This window comes from Anabrus simplex, chromosome 5, assembly GCF_040414725.1.
Source record: "Anabrus simplex isolate iqAnaSimp1 chromosome 5, ASM4041472v1, whole genome shotgun sequence".
In the NCBI taxonomy this organism is placed as follows: domain Eukaryota; kingdom Metazoa; phylum Arthropoda; class Insecta; order Orthoptera; family Tettigoniidae; genus Anabrus; species Anabrus simplex.
The window spans coordinates 257,088,904-257,108,670 of record NC_090269.1 but is presented as its reverse complement, the minus strand read 5'-3'; the positions used below and the strand labels follow the sequence as shown (position 1 = coordinate 257,108,670).

General features: G+C 38.5%; 1 protein-coding gene across 2 annotated transcripts in view; it reads right to left on the bottom strand.

Moving 5' to 3' along the window:
- Window positions 1-19,767, bottom strand: part of Dhx15 (DEAH-box helicase 15) — a 204,095-nt gene that overhangs the window by 71,400 nt on the left and 112,928 nt on the right. For both annotated transcript variants that reach the window (XM_067147359.2, XM_067147358.2), the window contains one exon: window positions 5,866-6,057. In XM_067147359.2, the coding sequence (XP_067003460.1) occupies window positions 5,866-6,057 (192 nt within the window). The remainder of the gene's footprint in view (window positions 1-5,865; window positions 6,058-19,767) is intronic.

The window sequence follows — 19,767 nt, the reverse complement described above, 5'->3', positions numbered from 1 at the left end:
ATTATGAACACTATACGGAATTAAATACGAATTAACATGAATAAAATGCGCAACTGTATCCGACATAAAAAGTTGTGGATTGGTGATTCTGACTGACGGGTGACGTTCCTCATTTCACTTTTGTAGTGGTGCCAACATGACTTACAACTGTCAAGTGCAACCTTGTGCCGGCCCACCTATAGTAAACTTAAGTTTTATAGGCAGCAGGAATATTTTTGTGATGGATAGTCGTATTGTGAAAATACGTGGAACAGTTACAGCTGGCAGTGTATTTAAAGGCCCCGGGAGGGGGAAGCTCTCTCATTCCTGAGAAGTTTGTGGTGCGAGCAGTACGTAGTGCGCGGATGTGAATCTTTCTTTGTGATAACAAAAACCGTTACACGTCTGTGCGCGTTTATAATTTTCTTATCTACTTACCTCAAGCAAGACAATTGCAGGATAAATATCATGGCCTGATTCTTATTCGCCGTTATTTGATAGACCAAGATTTGGTCACGCGAATTTTGGACTGACAATTTCAATTAATTATAGCTCGAGAGCCGCACGCGAAATAAACGTACATTCAAGCAATGACCTATATCTCACTTCGGTTCGCGTACGCGGGCTGTTTGTGAATCGTGCGTTTCATACCTATATAAGCCGCTTTAAAAACTTATGTCGATTGAGTCTCAACCCTCGATCTGATGACACGCATTTCGAACTAAAATCCGTGTATAGGTAAAGCCAATTACAGCCTAACATCAGGATTGGCATAGTGTAATCGTACTCACACAGCGGTGAAGAGAATGGTTGTAATCTACGAGGCCGGGTGTTTTTTTTTCCCCCCCCCCCCCCCAACCTCTAAATGAATTTATTGTTAGGTACAAATGTGGTTACTTTTCAACATAATCACCAGGAAAGTTGAGGCATTTGTCATACCTGTGGACAAGCTTTTCAATCCCCTCTGCACAGTATGTTGCCACCACTGAGTTCAGACAGGCCCGAACGTTGGTTTGAAGTTCATCCTCCTGGAACCTCTACCCTCCCAGCCACTTTTTCAGTCCTGGGAAGAGGTGAAGTCACTCTGCGCTAAATCAGGACTGTACGGTGGGTGGTCAAAAACATCCCACCGAAATTCCTCCTGAAGAAGTTGTTGGGTGACACGAGCACTGTGAGGGCGTGCGTTGTCATGAATGAAGAGGATTCCAGACGTCAGCATGCCTCGTCATTTGTTCTGTATGGCCTTCCACATTCGTCGTACAGTCTAGCAATAAACAGCTGCATTGATCGTAGACCCCCGTTCCATGAACTCAACAAGCAACACACCTATTTGGTCCCAAAAGACTGTAGCCATCATCTTCCTGTCGTTGAAGGTTTGCTTAAACTTCTTCGGTTTGTTTGGTGAGTGTGTGTGCATCTATTGACGTGATTGTTGTTTTGTTTCAGTGGTGACGTACGAAACCCAAGTCTCATCACCAGTCACAATTTTCTTCAACAAATCGCCACCTTCAGCCTCATAACGGGTAAGAAACATCAACGCTGCTGCCATCAGGCGACTTTTGTGGTCATCAGACAACATCTTCGGAACCCATCGGGCATACAATTTCCTGTAGCGCAGGTGTTCTGTTAGGATCTTGTAAACAGATGACCTTGAAACTGCAGGAAATTTCTCACAATTCGCTTACGGTAAACCTTCGGTTCTTGCGAACCTCTTGGTCAATTTCGTGAACAATGTCATCTGTACCGACAGACTTGCGTCCTTCATCGTGAACATCGGTCCGGCCTTCTTTGAACTTCCTGCACCATTCACGCACAACACCATCACTCATAACGTTTGGACAGTATACTCGACACATTCGTCGATGAATGTCAGCTGCACTATTCCCTTCTGCTTGAAGGAAACTTATCACACTACGCACCTCACATTTGGCGGGAGCGTCAATAGTAGCGGCCATGTTTCTGTGCCAATACCTCGGCTCACACTGGTGTGAGGAAGTTGGCTGTGACCACGGGTAGAGGGGAGGACTTGCGCAGTCACCTTCCATGCGTAAACAGTTCCCACACTTGTATGGTTCTTTACCTGCGTAATCGGAGGTTGGAAAAAAAAAAAAACGCCTTTGTACTTCCTTTCTGCAGAATCCCAGGAATAAAGGAGACATTATGGACAGACGTGGTATCAACGCCCGGACCTGCCAACCAACGTTCATTTCTGGAGTCATGAGCAGTTAAGCAGCCCAGGACATGTGGCTGTGGAATCCGGGATGAGTGACCACTAATTGACAAAAGTACAAAAATCCAATCAAATGGCATGAATTTGGCACTGGCTAATACATTATGTTAGGAAAATTTTATGCCTTGTAATGTTGTTAAATGTCAGCCACCAAACAGGCCAAACGCCATCAGTGTTGATTAATTTCACGAAATTAGCACAATAATGTTAGTCAGATATTTCTATGGATGCGATATTGATATTGTTTCAGCTGCTATGGGAGTTGCTGTGGCAATGTGTCCTTCGTTGAGACAGTACAGGCTCATTTTATTTGGCTACAAGGCAAGTCAGGAATCTAGCTTGGGGACGAACCCATGACATTTGAAAAGCCAGAGGGATGAATTGAGGCCTAGTATTTGTGTTAAGGCAAGATATGCTGTTATTAATCGATGGAGCCTTATGTATTTGTGTGCTTATTAGCCAGCTGGGAGGTGTGATAAAGTCACCCACTGAGCTGCGAATGTGAGCTATTCACCTGTTTACCTCGAGGAAGGTTTTGCAATAGGCTAAAGGCCTAGCTATTTGTGGTCCCATAGTGAATGGGCCGACTGGCAAAGAATATGTTTCCCCTCTCAAAGAAAAGTGAAGGTTACCCCGAGACCGACCTCCTTGGCCAGCCAAGCATTGTGTATTTCTCTTACAGCGGATCGTTTTAAAGATCCGAGAATACAGACCATCCTGTGTCTCTAAAGACGCAAACCGATGTAGCCTGCAGACAAAGAGTTCGATCCCCCATGTCTTATCACATATGTGTATATACATGTACATGTGTGTTTCTTTCCACAGGTGTGATTTCTTGTAGCGTTGTGACTTGTTGAGCTAATTTGGGCATGTCAGCTCGTTAGCTGATTTTATTGTCATCCAGTTCTGCCTGGACTGTGTATGCGAGTCTGCGAGCTCATAAGTCGTGTCTGTGTTAGTTTGTAAGTGATGTTACGGACCACCCTATGCCATAGTATTTTCACATGTTTGTATCTGCAGTTACACGGATTGCAAATATACTGTCTTAGCTATTTTACTAATGTATTAGTACTACCAGTTCATCAGAGACGTCGTTTACGACGATGCCTATGGGCAATTGGATTTTTCTTGTACTTCTTGTACATTCAAATACTACGGGTCAACTCTTAATTAGTCAACTCTTAATTAATCAACGTAACTGTATCTACGACATCCCCTGTGTAAACAAGATATATTCTATGTAAAATTTTACAGGTCGTAGCCCGACTTTGTTTAGCTTGTTCGAAATTATGTTTTCATGTAAGCGTTTCTCGCATTTTTAAAATGTGACTAACTTGAGGTCTAATTGATAAATTTGATATCCACACTAGACATTACAGGTCCAGGATTATATGGGAAGCTGTGGAGATATGTAGAAATCCTAACAATTTCAACAGGGACACCGGCTATCAATTAAGTACCTGGTTGCCAGCCATTAAGAATTTACGTAGGTAGTTCTCTTCCCTGTCCCTTCACTATTGTTATTTTGTCTCGGCGTTTTCCAAATTCGTACGTTCCTCGTCACCAGATGTTTCATTCCAGGCTTGTGTCTATATCATACACCTATCTATGCCATATGTTATGAAAACATGTTATGTGAACTGCTTAGACTCATTCTGATGGTTCGGTCAGCTTCCGCTTCGAACGCTAGTGTTGTGCCACGTCCTGGGAGCCATCTGGTGGCGTATGAACGTACCATTTCCACTTCTATTATAACGTCAATTTTAAAGAGTAACTGTTTAAGAAGCCTTTCTCGTGGACAGTCGAGATTTCTTCTGAGGACGCAGAGCACAGTTCTCTGTGAAACGTAAAGAATTATACCTTATTTTCTTGGCATGGTATAAGCTCAAAAGTTTATACAGTGTCATGTCTACAAGTACGGGCCATGAAAGCATCAATGGCAACATTCTTGATTTTAGTATGCACAGAAAATCAACAGAATACGATTCTTTAAATGTCTGGAAGTACTGTTCGTAAACAAAGAACAACACTCGCGTGGTAAAGGAATATAGGTTAAATCACAACAAGCGAACGGAGCGGAACAAAGAATGTGTGGAGCAGAGCCTGTCAACAGCTAAGATTCACACGGAAGAACTGTTATCCCAGCTTTAAATTTAATTCCAATAATGACACAAACATCACAGGGTTAAAAACACCAATCATATCAAAGAAAGAGTTATGGACTATTGTGGACTTGCCTTCCACCAAGACCGAACGTGCTTCGACCCATGCACACAATCAATTGTACGGAAGTGGAGCAATGATCAAACGTTGTTTCAAATTTTTGTCGCAAAGTCGTAAAATGACACCGTCCATCCGTAAAACTGCAAAATGCTGCAATTTCCGTAAATTTTATGGATAAACCGTAAAATTTGGCAGGTATGTGTATCGGTGATATCCACAGTAACAAGAAATGCACTTTATAATTTTCTGTCGATTCTGTCTGTCAACAGCTGTATGTACGTGCATCACGAAAAAATGGCTGAAGAGCATTTAATGAAAATCGGTATGTATAGTCAGGGTATGAATCACTACAATCTAGGCTATAAATAATTTTATTCACACTGAGTGAAATGGTAGTTTAGGGGAAGGTCTAAAATTTAATTCCCAAATATTTATGTTATTAGTGGTTCTATCAATAAATACTGCATAACAAAAGTTATAAAGAATTAAATTTCCAATAAGTCGTGTCTTATTCATTTTTACCGTACCAGCTATAATTACCGAGATATTCAAGATTTGAATTTTTGTAGCAAAGTCCAAGCCACAAGAAAACGGGTAAACAGAATTTAATGAAAATCGGTATGTAAAGTCTGGGAATAAGGAATTACAGTCTAGGCTATAAATAATTTTATTCACCATGGATGATATTGTAATTTAGGGGAAAACGTCTGAAATTTAATTTTGAAATAGCTGTGTTACTGGTCCTATAGAAATGTAAAGAGCTATTCAATTTAATACAATCTTACTCACAATGTACACCACTTAATCTAGAATTCTATATAAAATGTACAATTCCGTAGCAGGTACATCAGCTAGTCTGCAGTAAGTATATGAGTGGTCAACGTGTACTAACACCACCAAATTTCCTGTAATACCGAAACCACATTTTAAAACAATGCTAAAAATAAAACCACATTGATGGATCTCTAATAATAAATTACTATTACGACAATGTCTCCTGCCATTATGAATGCATTTTATTTGACTGTCTATAACAAGAATAAATTCCTTCAAACTTGAAACATTTTAAAAGAAAAACTATGCAACCTTTATATGCATTAATATACTGTAGCTTCCCCTTCATTTATATAAGTCATACATTTTTGAACAAATCACAACTCTGAAAATAATGAGCCTAGATTCTGTAACCTTGCCCGATGGCTTGCAAAATTTATCAAGGTGTCTCAGAAAACACACCACAAACAAACCACAGAGAAGGAACAAAACATTTGGCAAGCCCTTCACACCAAATTACTTATCACAGTACAACTTATTCTCAAAGGAATTGATGTTAATCTGCTTTTAAAAATATCAGAGAAGATTGTACACAAAATGGTCCACAAGAACAGCAAAGGTTCTTGTGTATCCCATAACATGTCTCCACTAAGTGTTACCTGACAGCATAGCTGTAATAGACAGGATCTCATTGGAACAGTTGTGATTGCAACTAGCTATAAGCATTTTCGCCAACTGAGGGTCCAAGGGAAATTCTGCCATAATCGCACCTAAGTCAGTCAGATTTCCATCATCATCTAAAGCTGCCAGATAGTTGAGCAGTTCCAATGCTCTCATTAGGGTTTCAGGAGCTGTAAGAAAGGAAATATAATAAAGACACACAAGCACAAATTCCATTTAGAGTAAAAACCTTGCTTAGCATATTTACAGCAACCTGAATTATTTTAATACCTTATATCAAAGTTTCAGTAGAAAGCATATCTATTCCAGAAATCTTAGCCTGTATTAACTTACATTGCACCAGCACATTATTTATACAATAACAGCAATAAAACAAGGAAATACCTACTCTACACACTATACTGTAACTAAAACTTTGTAACTGTTTATGCTAAAGATTATTCTTGTGTTAAACTGTCTTTGTTATCTATATAATGCATCAGAACTTAACTAAGGTCCTTCGCTGAAAACCAGCAACTTAAAATAAATCAATTAAAATAAGTTTTTCTATAACATTTCTCCGTATCCGAGAGAATCTCAATGAGACACACCTGCCACTTTTTCCTTCACAAACAGTCAAATCAGGCTTAAAAAGTGCTTTGGGAAATCATAATTTTATTCTATTTATAACAAATTTCAAATTTAATTTGAGAAATAAAATAAACACACACAAGTATCATGTAAATCTTTACTTCCCTAATCATTTTCATTAGACGTATTTGATACTGCCTTTGAAAGTTCAGAGAATCCCTATTCGTGAACCAACATTCGTATTGCATCTTGTGTTATGGGCATTCCGACCTTGTGATTTTCGCACACAAAACTCATACTGCAATTTCATGTTCGAGAAAAAAAAGTCTTGTATTCGGGGAAATACAGTATATCTGAAACAATCTCTCTTAATTTTTAACTTAGGGTCTTCAGTCTGCCAGAACTAATTTTGACTAAATAAATAAGGTAGTTTATAAATGTATTAAAATGTAAAAGTTAATTTTAAAAAAATATTAGGCAGAAATCATTGGGGGAGTCAATCATTTGGTAATGGAAAGTCCATTACACAAGTTCAAAGGGACCATAGAGGGGATACACAGAGCCACAAATGAAGCAGACAACTGGATATTCTTACTGGATTTGCATCTATGAAGATTTGTTGACTGTAGTTTTTGTGTATGATTTGTATTACTTAGGCTGTTTAAGCAAGACTGTAATTCTTCGTAGATCTTTTTCTTTGCCATACAAAATAATAATAATAATAATAATAATAATAATAATAATAATCATAATAATCATAATAATAACAACATCAACTGGTGGCCTACCACTATCATCAGTTATGCTATTTGTAGATCCCAACTGAATATTACTGGAGGCTTCTCAGCGCATACACAGGGAATTGTGGCTCCTAGATGATGGATACATACCTCATCATTATACACTGTTACAACTTTTAGCATTCAGTCTGCAAGCTTCTGTGAATAAACTAAGTTGCTCCATAATCCTCTATTTGCAACCAACTCTGTAGCCTATTTTAGCTCCACACCTCCTATCATTCAAACCTAATTGCCTTGGTTTCCCTCTATGCCTCTTCGTAGGTTACTAAATATTTTACAATGTTATTTAAGAGTATGTCTGCTATTATTCCTGATAATGGTGTTCCCATGGTTAACTCTACGTTTTGACAATAGATTTTGCTGTTGAATGAGAAATGTTTTGGCTTAGGATTGTTCTTAGAAAGTTGCAGCAATTCCAATACGCTGAACACGCAAACTCAATTTCATCCTTAAAAATTGTAATAGCATCACCTGAGAGGCTTCCGCGGCAATCGTTTCAATTTTTTTTACTTCAAAAAAGTAACCTAAGTTTACTGTGCACGTGTTATGGAAACATATTTCAGAACCTGTAATAAACTTTTCATTATAAATTTGTGTGGGAATAGCCTTTCTGAAATTTAACCTAACCTCTGAAATCAGTGATGCTATCTTGAGAAGTACCATGTTCTTACTTAATTTCAGTACCTAAGCCTCCGTGGCTCAGGTGGCAGTGCGCCGGCCTCTCACCGCTGGATACATTGGTTCAAAAATCATTTTACACTTGGGGATGAGTTCACTCATTTTTAAGGACTTGACACGTGCTTGTTCGACGTAGCGTGAATAATGGTCCACAATGACAGTGTATCTACGTCAGTCAGTCTCAAAGAAACTGATACCAACTTCAACCCAAATACCAATAGGTTTCTCCGAAGCGATGATTGCTTCAGAAACACCTGTTGGATGATATCTCATTCCATAGCTGTGATCAGTTTCAACATAATGGATGCCTTAGAGCTCTACTGAACAAACCTGAAATATTTGTTCCGAATGAGTAAATTTATAATACCAATATAAATGGTCCGTTATTGGACATTATAAATTTTCCAGCTCACTCATTCTTGTTGCCAGCGTTTCGCCCCCATGTGCTAGGCTGGGCTCATCAGTTGGTACCTGGCACACCTACCAAGACGCTGGATAGTCCAATAACGGACCATTTATATTGGTATTGATCCATAATGAACGAATCTTTGCACTGAACGACTGAATCATGATTCAGTGAACGAAATGAATCGACTCGTTTGTGAATCGAAAGCTGAATCGAGATGGCAACCGCAACTCGTTCCCCCTTCTTTGATTCGTTCTGATTAATTTCCCTGATTTTATTATCTATACTTTAATTTCCCTGAATCGGGTATCCTCCATATTTGAATCAATGACAACTTGTAACGAACGACTGTTATTTTTTATTTAACCTAAACTAAAAGTCCAGTTCACAAGTGAAGCACTCCTAACGTAACCTTACAGGAAAATATATATATTCTTAAAATAAGAAATTATCACTTCGTTTCAAGTCCTACACTTCACAGAACTGTAATATACTCCCAACTTCCAGCTCGTTGCAAAATGTTAGGTTAAGTTTACTTCAAGGCTCTCGTTCTTGTGAACTACTGTGAAATAACTTGTGGTATACCGATGGAGGGTCTTCAACTCGAGCAAGCAGTCTACCAGTGATGAATGGAAGATCTCTGCAAGTGTTCAAAACTAGCACCAGTAGTTCATATTATCATCAGAACAATAGGGAGGCAGAGAGAGCTGTTGAAACACTCGAAGCAGCTGTTACATAAGAATCCAACCCATACATTTCCGATGCTGTTATCGTACAGATCAACTGCAAATATACCAAATTATAGCCCTGGTAAACTATTAATGGGGCATAAGCAAAGAACATGTTTGCCTGTGTTGCCATACACATTGCTACCAAAACTCATTAACCACAAAGAGTTTTATCTTGGGATTCATCCTATCGTCAACGCCAGGCAAATGTCATCGTTCCACTCCAGAGAAATCAGCTGAACCCGGTACTTGAGTCTTCATCACCAACTGCCAGTCGGAAGGGATAGTGGAGAGTAGAACTGATTTATCCCCATTCAGTCAATGTGGGGACTCCAGAAGGAACACTCGATCAATATATAACCATACTCCACCCACTCAGAAGAGTCACCTGCAGTCAACCACTGAAGATACGGAGACCAAATCCTGTTCTAGGTATAGAAGAGCATATACATTGCCATCCAGGTTTCGGGACAGTCAGTGAAATGATGCAGTGTAATGTACCGCTCCAGGCGCTACCTTATTCTAGTATTTACTCCATGTGTTTGGTGTGGATTAGGGAGTGTGCTATGTCTAGATAATAAGAGGATCTATAAACAGTTGTTGTGAATTTTGTATGTGTAAGACTTGTGACTACAGTGTATCAATTAGTATAATTGTGTGTGTGTGTGTGTGTGTATTGTCCCCTTCAAATATGGCTCATAATAAGCTTTTTTATTATGTGCTCTTAATAGCTAATAACATTCTTTCATTGGGAGTGCAGTGTAAAGTTTTATTTATGAATAGCTATGTTGTCCGTCAGAAAGTAGTTTGACCGGTTTTAGAATAGGGCAGAGTATTGATTTTTCCAGCTCAGCGATTGATAACATGTTAGTCACATGGCTGGCCAAGAAATTTTCAAGGTTGCTTCCGTATGAACTGAGACGCGTGTCAAACTCGCTCGGAGTCCAGTAATTTCTAGAATCATTACAGCCTATCACAGTACGTCGAGATAACCAATTACATGTCAAGAAATTGCCACGCCTCCACGGTTGTGAACATACAAAACTCCCTGCAAGTGAATAAGACCTCTCTTCTATTCTGATCCCGTAATGCTGCAGATTTTTGTGAGCTCAAGTGAAGTGTCTTCCCCACGATATTTATTCGACGTGGTCATACTTGACAAATTTACTAAAGCTGTTTGTGTCAGTTTCAGCTACCATCGAACTTCAAGAAAGAAAAGGACCTCTACAATTCATAATCATCATCCACACCAGGATACTTTGCCTACTTTAAAGAGGAGTATATAATTCACCTTCGGAAATGGACTTTGCTGTCATCATATAATACAGATGTTGATTCCCATAGGGAATTTAAAATAATTGTCCCGAATGAGTAAATGTGCTAAATGTAGGCACATTCTAACACGAGAGAGAAAGCGACCAGGATGACAGGCAACATGTGAGCTGATTCAACCACCTGGGAGGAGATTGAGTTTCATCGCAAATTTAAGTACAATTTTGTAAAAATATTACTGTCCATCTTTGTAGAAGTAGTACGGCCCTCTTCATTTGTATTAATATTTCTATTAGATCAGTGCGATTCTGCAATATTTTCATACTTTATTCTTCTGGTGTCATGGTAGCATTGATACATTTTGTGTGAATGTAATTTGTAGTGTACAGGACAATTCAAAATGATTGACCCAATTTCATAAATTTATCCTATGAAATCTAATGAAATATCATACTGTGAGATAAGTGCAAAGAAAGGCAAACTCTCAAAGTTTAGTTGAGTTTAGATTTCATCCCACGTGGTTTCATTTTCAGCCATTATGAGCGTGCAGGAAGCGAGTAAAGAAAATGGCTGCGGCTGGAGAGCAGAAGTCGTTCTGTGTACTTGATTACGATGTAAACAAGTCTGTGATTAGTGTTCAACGGCATTTGCGTACCAGGTATGGAAGAGACCCACCTACTGGAAAAGCCATTCGTGCGTGGTATGCAAAATTCAGAGATACAAGCTGTATCTGTAAGCGAAAGTTGACTGGCCGTCCTTCGACCGGGGAAGAGACATAGGAACATGTCACGCCAGTCTCGTGCGGAGTCCGCAGAAGTCCATCTACCGGGCAGAGGTAACTTGAACTTCCACAGGCAACTGTTTAGCGCATTCTGCAGAAACGTTTATGAATGAAACCATACTGCTTGCATCTGGTGCAGGCCTTTATGCTGCTCGAGCATCCTTCTGTGCTGATTTTCTCGCATTAATGGAAGAGGATGGGTTCTCCCATAGGGTAATTTTCAGTGATGAAGACACTTTTCACCTTTTCGGGACTGTGAATAGACACAACGTAAGGATCTGGGGAACTTCTAATCCCCATCAAGTTGTGGAACACCAACGCGATTCTCCCAAGGTGAATGTGTTTTGTGCCATTTCCCATGAAAAGGTTTATGGACCCTTTTTCTTCACTGAACCTACTGTGACAGGAAAGGTTTTTCTTGATATGCTGCAACAATGGCTCCTGCCACAGCTCGAAGAGGATAGTGCAGATTTCATTCCTTCAACTGCATGGTGCCCCTCCGCATTCCCATGGCAACGTTCAGAGCCATCTCAACGAGACATTGGCACAATGCTGGATAGGTCATGCATCTCAGGACTGAACTCTCATTCGTTGGCCACCACGTTCCCTCGACTTAACCCCATTTCATTTCTTCTTGTGAGGTTTCGTGAAGAATCATGTTTATGCACCACCTCTTTCACTAACATTGGACGACCTTTGAGCCGCATCACAGAGATTGACCGCGACAAACTATACAAGGTGTGGCAGAAGATAGACCATCGGCTTGATGTATGTCGTGTTACAAGAGGTGCTCACATAGAACACTTGTGATATGACTGAAAAGAACTTTAAGAGTTTACTGCTCTTAGCACGTCTCACATTACAATATGTTTACTAGATTTCACAGAATAAAATTATGAAATCGGATCCATCATTTTGAATTGTCCTGTAGTTTGTTCTCGAATGTCTTCCGAGATTATTCCAAGTCCCACGCACATGTTTAAACTTGACATCTAAAAGTAATTGACTTCTTGGATAAAATATTTATTTCAGATTTATGAACTCATGTGGGACAGAATTTGCATGGTGTCTGATGTGAAATTTCTGTGTGCATTTCATCTTATGCATTTCTGTGGATTTATGCAGGATAGTCTCATCAAATTCAGTGCTAAATTTAGATTTATGGTAGAAATAAAAATCACCATTAATTAATTAATTAATTTATTTATTTATTTATTTACTTACAGAGTTTACGCCCACACTGGAGCACTTAAATCAGACTACAAAATTTGTCTTCCTTTTCTTCTCCCAAAAAGTCTTGAGTCTGGTTGAACTGGCTGCCCTCTCCGCATCCATTATAACATATTGTTTCCTCTGTACAGTGGTCAGAGGAAGCCTGATGCATTTATTCTTCAAAATACTTTTCTCGCCTCTGTTTTCTATGGTTTGCATGGTAATATTCAACTCCTCCAAATCACTTTGAACTTCTTTAAACCAATTGTTTTTTGATTTACTATTCCAAAAGTAATTTAAATAATTGTTTTAAAACTCTGTTATCACTTAGTCGAAATATATGACAAAAAAAGGCAATTCTTCTTTTTCTCATCGTGTCTGTGATGACTCACTTTCACGAAAGATAAGCTCATTTGGCAACAATCTCCATTGTCCATCCACCTGATGTTTCTTGTTATGATCGTCCTGAGTATCCTTCGATCAACTCGTAAGCATTCTGTTGTTGATCTAGTATTGAGTTTAAATAATGTTTCACAAGCATAAGTTGCTTCTGGTTTAATAACAGAGTTATAATGCCTAAATTTAGCATTAATCGAAAGACATTTCTTTTTGTATCTAGGTCAAGTTATCCGTTGTGCCTGCTTCAGTTTATATATTCTGCTCTCTATTGATTGTTTTTCATTGCAATTCCAAGTGAGATTTTCACCCAAATATTTAAATGTACTTACAATTTCAATTCGTTTATTATTATTTAATAATAGCTCTGAATTTACAGTTCTGAAAGTAGGCATTATTTCTGTTTTATCATACAAAATTTGCAATCCAACTTTTTTCGCTACATTTGCAAGTTCTTCCAATTGAACTTTAGCCTCTTCGAAACCATTTGCCAGTATCGCAAGATCATCCACGAATGCCAAGCAATTTAGTTTGATATTGTTTTCCAATTTTGACTTTTGGAGGACATACCCTAGTCCACTCTCGCATGACCTTTTCTAATACACAATTGAACAATAATGGCGAAAGTCCATCTCCCTGGCGGAGGCCTGTTGTAATTGCAAATGATTTAGATAACTCATTTCTGAATCTAACTTTAGATTGAGTATTCCTAAGAGTCATACCAATCAGGCTAATAAGTTTGGAATGTAGACCAAATTCCTGAAGGACATTCAACAGCGATTCACAATGTATACTATCATACGCCTTTTGAAAATCAACAAACGTAATAACTAAATTTTTGTTTCTAGATCTATGATGTTTCATAATCCATTTTAAACTGATGATTTGGTCAGGGCAGCTTCTTCCTGGACGAAATCCACCTTGATATACCCCTAGTTCACAGTCAAGATGACCCTGTATTCTGTTATAGATAATCTCAAATAAAATCTTATATGTAATATCCAATAATGATACTCCCCGATAATTATTTGGATCAGATCTATCGCCCTTTTTATGCAATGGTTGAATTATTGCCATATTCCACTCTTCAGGCATTGTAGCAGTATTCCAAATATCTATAAGATGTTTATGTAGATTCTGAACGGTTTGGTCATTAGCATTCTTCCATACCTCTGCGATGATTTGGTTCTCTCCCGGTGCTTTATAATTTTTAAGGGAATCAATTCCTGCTCGTAGTTCATTATAAACGGGCGGTGTAACCTTTTCTAAAGGTATCCTATTTTTTGGATGTGTGTCATATTGCAGATATTCTGAAGGTTCCTCACTGTTAAGTAAGTTCTTAAAGTATCTAGCTAAAATTTCCGCATTATCTTGATTAGTATGTGCCTGTTTTCCATTAGTATCTCTCATTAGGAGTGTTGGGGGAGTATAATTTGTTTGGTATTGCCGAAATGTTTTATAGTAATCTCTTGTCTTATGTTGAGTAAATGCTTCGTCAATAGAGTGTAACATCTCCGTATGATAATTTCTCTTAACCCTTCGGATGATTTTAGCCGTATGTCGTCTAGCAGTAACAAGTTCTTCGCGTGACTGTTCTGTTTTCCGTTGTTGATCAATCAACCATGCCTTGTGTCGGTGTTGAATCGCTGCATCGCACTCCTCATTCCACCAAGCATGTTTTTTCCTCTTTTTAACGGGAGGGTTTTCCTCAGCAATGGTTTTTAGCTTGTTAATTACCGTTCCCAAATCATCACTTAGATAGGTTTTAGATTGTTCATAATATAATTTATTATTAATGAGATAGCTAGGGTCAAATGTTTTCTTCCTATTACATTTGGAGAGAATGCGTTTCTTTTTTGGAGTTAATTTTATTTTAATTTTGGACAAATAATGATCTGAATCTATGTCCACTCCACGGAGGACGCTCACACTGTAAATTTCCTTATGATAGTTCTTATCCATAGCTACATGATCAATTTGGAACTCCCCTAATTTAACATTAGGGCACTTCCAAGTCATCAGTTTATGTGGTCGTCGTTTGAATCGTGTGGTTTCCAAAAGTAGCCCATGATCGATACAAAGATCGATCAATCTCTGACCATTCCTGTTAGATGATGAGCTGGCCACTTACCTACAACATTACGAAACTTTTTCTCACGGCCTATTTTAGCATTGAAATCGCAAAGCATGATTTTAATATGGTTATCGGAAATGGATGATAACAGTTGGTCTAGTTCTTCCCAAAATTTGTCTGTGTCTTCCCTGTTGGTCCTGTTTTTTTCATTCGTTGGAGCATGGACGTTTATCAATGTGTTTTATTCTCTACTTTGATTGTCATCAATGCCGTTCGGGGGAAGGTGGAAGAAAAATCTTCAATTGAATCTAAGATACTAGTATGAACCAAAAAGCCGACTCCAAACTGAGGAACACTCTTTAGTACTCTTTCACCTGGGGGACCCTTGTATAGGCGATATCCCCCTGACTCAAGGGGGTCTTGATCCGTATTACGCAATTCTTGAAGAGCAGTTATCAGCATCTTATGTTGATCTAAGACGTCTGTGAGATGTTTTAATTTGCCCACTTTCATTAATGAATTTATGTTCACTGTAGCGAAATATGAGAACTGTCCTGATTTATTAAATTTAAGTTTCCTCTTGATTGGATGGGTTTGCATGTTGTTTAATGGGTTGCAGGCGCTCCGACTCGCCTTGGTCTTCCATGTGACACCCCACCGTATCCGAATGGTGTCTTTGTTTGGATCGGATGATCGTGTGTATCCAAACCGGTGGATATTTCATTAGAAGACTAATCATAATAGGCTGATTGTCTGATCAATGATCAATACATTTCTGACCGAAGTCAGGGCTTACAATGCCAGATGTGATCTGGCAAGGTGATGAATGGTGAATGATGGGTGATGAAAGATGAATTGTGAAGAAGGCTTTTTGCCTTATTTCATCCTAGTTGTTCAGGACTGGGAGTAGGCATTTCCTCCATACCCCGCGAATGTTATGGTCTTCCCGCCAATACTCGGGTAGCTGATTGCAGTGGTTTCAAACTGGGCGATGGGGTCGCCACATCCCTACGCCATTAATAATAATAATAATAATAATAAATTTTGAGACCGGGTTAAACAAAAGATTAACGGTCATGAGTGATAAATAACATTTGCTGTTTTTGAGATATAGTTAATGTGTGCTCTGTTGATGAATTATGAGCCTGGAATACGGCGATCCTGTAGGATTAATTTACGGATTATTGTGGAGATGCATGTGTTTTGGATTACCATGCAACTACAAATTTTGGAGCACACGTTAAGTGATATTTATGTGATTTAGGGATAATAATAAATTTATCGTGACTCACTGACCATGTATCCAGTGACATTGATGTTTAACCATAATATTGGTGCGTGATATTTGTTCACCAGTTCTTCTGAATATCAAATTGCTGAATTTGTTTATCTGATCGACATTGCAGTATTCATGCTATTTTCTGTAATAAGTGAGTGCCATCTTCAATCACGTGTCACTGATTGTCGGATGTAACTATTTACCTGATACTGTCATCTGACCAATCCATTGCTAGGATTATGATAATAATCAAAATCTAAATTTAAATTCTAGAACTCGTTTGTAAATAATGTAAGTAAATGATGTGTATCATGTGTGTGCATGTAAAATGAATGCAGTAGTTAGCAAAATATATTCTGTGATTTATTGAAATGTGGTTCTAACCTGACCACGTGTTCACCACGATGGTCTCAGGTTACTTCGGCGTTGTTTGTGCTAATTTTTCGTGCAGAATTAATGGTGTTTAGCGAATTTTATTATATATTTCAGTAAAGATCTACATTGAAGTGCTATTAGAAATGAATAGGCTCATTATTTCAACCTCGCACAAACAAAGGTTAAAAAAGGTTTATGAAAACATGTAAATATTGTAAAAGTTCCAAGGCGTGTGTAACATTACTTTATTAATGTTATAAATTATTTTGAAGTTCATTCTGAAGGATTTTCATGGATAGAATGCTTCTTTATAATCTTGATAATGTTTGTGAAATTTTAAATCGTCATAATTGTTTGAAATAACGTTACTTGAAATATTTTTGAAAATGTAATCTATTCAAGTTTTTGACTAAAATTTATTTCAATATCAGAGGAATTTTCTAACAATTAAGATAAAATGATAATGCAAAAATCTCAATATTATTTGTGAGATTTTCATGACGATATTATTTAAATTCTTTTGAAATTAAGATAAAATTTTCAGTTTCTTAAATTGTAAACGTGCTATCGCGATTGTCAATTTTCTGTTAAGAACATTTATTCAAAGAAGTATAGATGAGGTTCACCCTCAATAATTATAATTTTTCTCGGGCCAGGCGAAGGCTAATTATTATTTTTATTCACACTTCAGTGTAATTCAGGATTCATTGTGGGAGAACCAAGGAGTCTGAATGTTGTCAAACAATCTTATGAGAAGAAATATTAAGAGAACATCGAGATTTATTTGTAAATTTTGTTTAAATTGTTATTCAAGGAGTGCTACTATAAATAAATGCCAAATTTTTTAAAAAAATCTGTTTATCCATTGTCGCCAGTCCTTGTCCTTTTAACTGCCCCTAAAATAAGCGAAACCAGTTATCGAACAGTCCACCATTGGAACTCTTGTTCACAGGCTGAGCCTACCCGGGATATAGGGGGCAATATACATACAGTGAAACTCTGTTAAGAAGTTTTTCAAGGGACTGCAAAAAAGAAAAAAAAAAACTTCTTAAACAGGAAACTTTTTAAAAGGGGTAATACCCAAAAACTTATTCTGTACTTTGAAATACATGTGAAACACACAGCCAACAGATTTCCTTGTTTGTGAACAATACCGAAATAGGCCGATATATAAGAGCTGCTTACAGAAAGCCACAATATAAAAATTTGATTATCATGACAATATTTTTAGAGATAAAGTAAAATAATTGAACATACCATATTATAAATATATTTGATAAGAGAAGGGAACATATTAACTTATATAAAAACGTTGCAAGGTTTGATTATTTTAGCAGGCAGAACCATGTCCTTCCACACTTCCCTTTCCTCCGAACTTACACTCACTGCTTCGCAACAAATTGTTTTGTAAACGAAAACCAAAAACCCCATGGCACTACAGCTCTTGAAGGGTCTTGGCCTACCAAGCGACTGCTGCTCAGCCCGAAGGCCTGCAGATTACGAGGTGTCGTGTGGTCAGCACGACGAATCCTCTCTGCCGTTATTCTTGGCTTTCTAGACCGGGGCCGCTATCTCACCGTCAGATAGCTTCTCAATTCTAATCACGTAGGCTGAGTGGACCTCGAACCAGGTCCAGGTAAAAATCCCAGACCTGGCCAGCAATCGAACCTGGGGCCTCTGTGTAAGAGGCAGGCACGCTACCCCTACACCATGGGGCCGGCTTAGTAAACGATGCCGGCTCGATTTTTAAAGCGTTCCAGCCACCCGCTCGACGCGGTAAAAGGTACCCTTAATTTGCATGAGGCTTTCTCCTGCACAATAGTCCCACTGAAAGGTATGTTTAAACTTCGCTGCTGTTTAAACCATATTAGCAGAACTTGTTCTATTTCATCGTACTTTTCAGATTTAACTTCCTTACAATTTGCTGAAGTATTCCCTGCAGAAGCAGAGATCTCTTGTTTCTTCGAAGTAGACGGCGTCATCCCCAGCTCCTTTGCCAAGGCAACACGAGAAAGTGTAGATGACGCCACTCTCCACTTTGTCTTTTATTGTTAGTGCCATTCGCTTGATCTCTTTCCTCTGAGATGCGCTCATTTTCACTTAAAAAAAGCTTGTACGTTGACATTACAAGTACAACTAACTTCACCGATTCCTATTCATACTAATTATGACGCTACACTATGCTTGGCAATCCGTAGCTTAGGCTTACAAGAAGCAATGACAAGACGTGTACTACAGTTTGTTAGCATGTGCTTTCTATCTTCCTCACACCCCTGACACCTGCTTCAAGGATAACGGCAGCAAATGGGAAATCTAGCAACTTACTCTTAGAGATTCTTAGAACCTAGGCCTAAATCGCCCCTGCATTCCTACTGGTTGTCACGGCAACGGGCGTAGTTTCTGGCTGTTTCACAAGTACCGCATGGCCAAGCCAGTATTGAGTTTATTTTCCCGCTTCAATCCTCTTCATGCTATAGGTAATGAAGAAAAGAAACATTGGTTCGAAGTTGCAGAAATTAGTACATGGAAATGTATCTGGGGTATTACGTGGGAGAGATAAAGGCGCAGTAGCAACGCTAGCACATCTAAACGTAAACAGTTTCTTTCCCCGCGATAATTTTATTTCATGTCTCCTCATCCTTGTGCTACGTTCTAATAATGCGATGTAATAATTACGAGTGACACGATAATACAATGTTTAGCTCGTATAAAGGTAAAATTAAAAATAACTTTCAATTTTATGCCAACACATGGTATTGCAATGATTATGTGTGCCTCCCTCAACACCCAGTTGGCTACCAACATTCGTTCAACTTCGTAAACGATCGGGATCTTTCGGCCGGCTGCCCGGCTGTTTGGCGGCATGTGTATCAGCTGGCTGCTGGCAAATCGGCTGTTTCCTGCATAGAGTCGCGAAGTTGTTTTTATTCACCTCACTAATAATAGACACGGAAAATCTTATCAGTTTAGTTCAAAAACTTAATTTCCTCTACGGCAAGGCCCATAAGTATTATTGCAACAACGTAAGACTGAATGCCTGGAAGGAAATAAGCAAGGGAATGAAAAATCAGACAGGTTAGAATATTCAGTTTTGTGGTAGGTTAACAGTAATGTTGTGGACAAATGCACTTTACGGTTTTTAATTAATGTTTAGGCCACCTCGATTAATGACTTCACCCTGTCGCGGCCCGCAAATTACTGCATTAAAGTTTTATCAAATCATCCATTGCGTACTTTATGTTTCTTACGTAGAATCCCGTTCGATTTTATTCCGCTAGATGGAACGGTGGAGTGGAAATTTTGACTGAT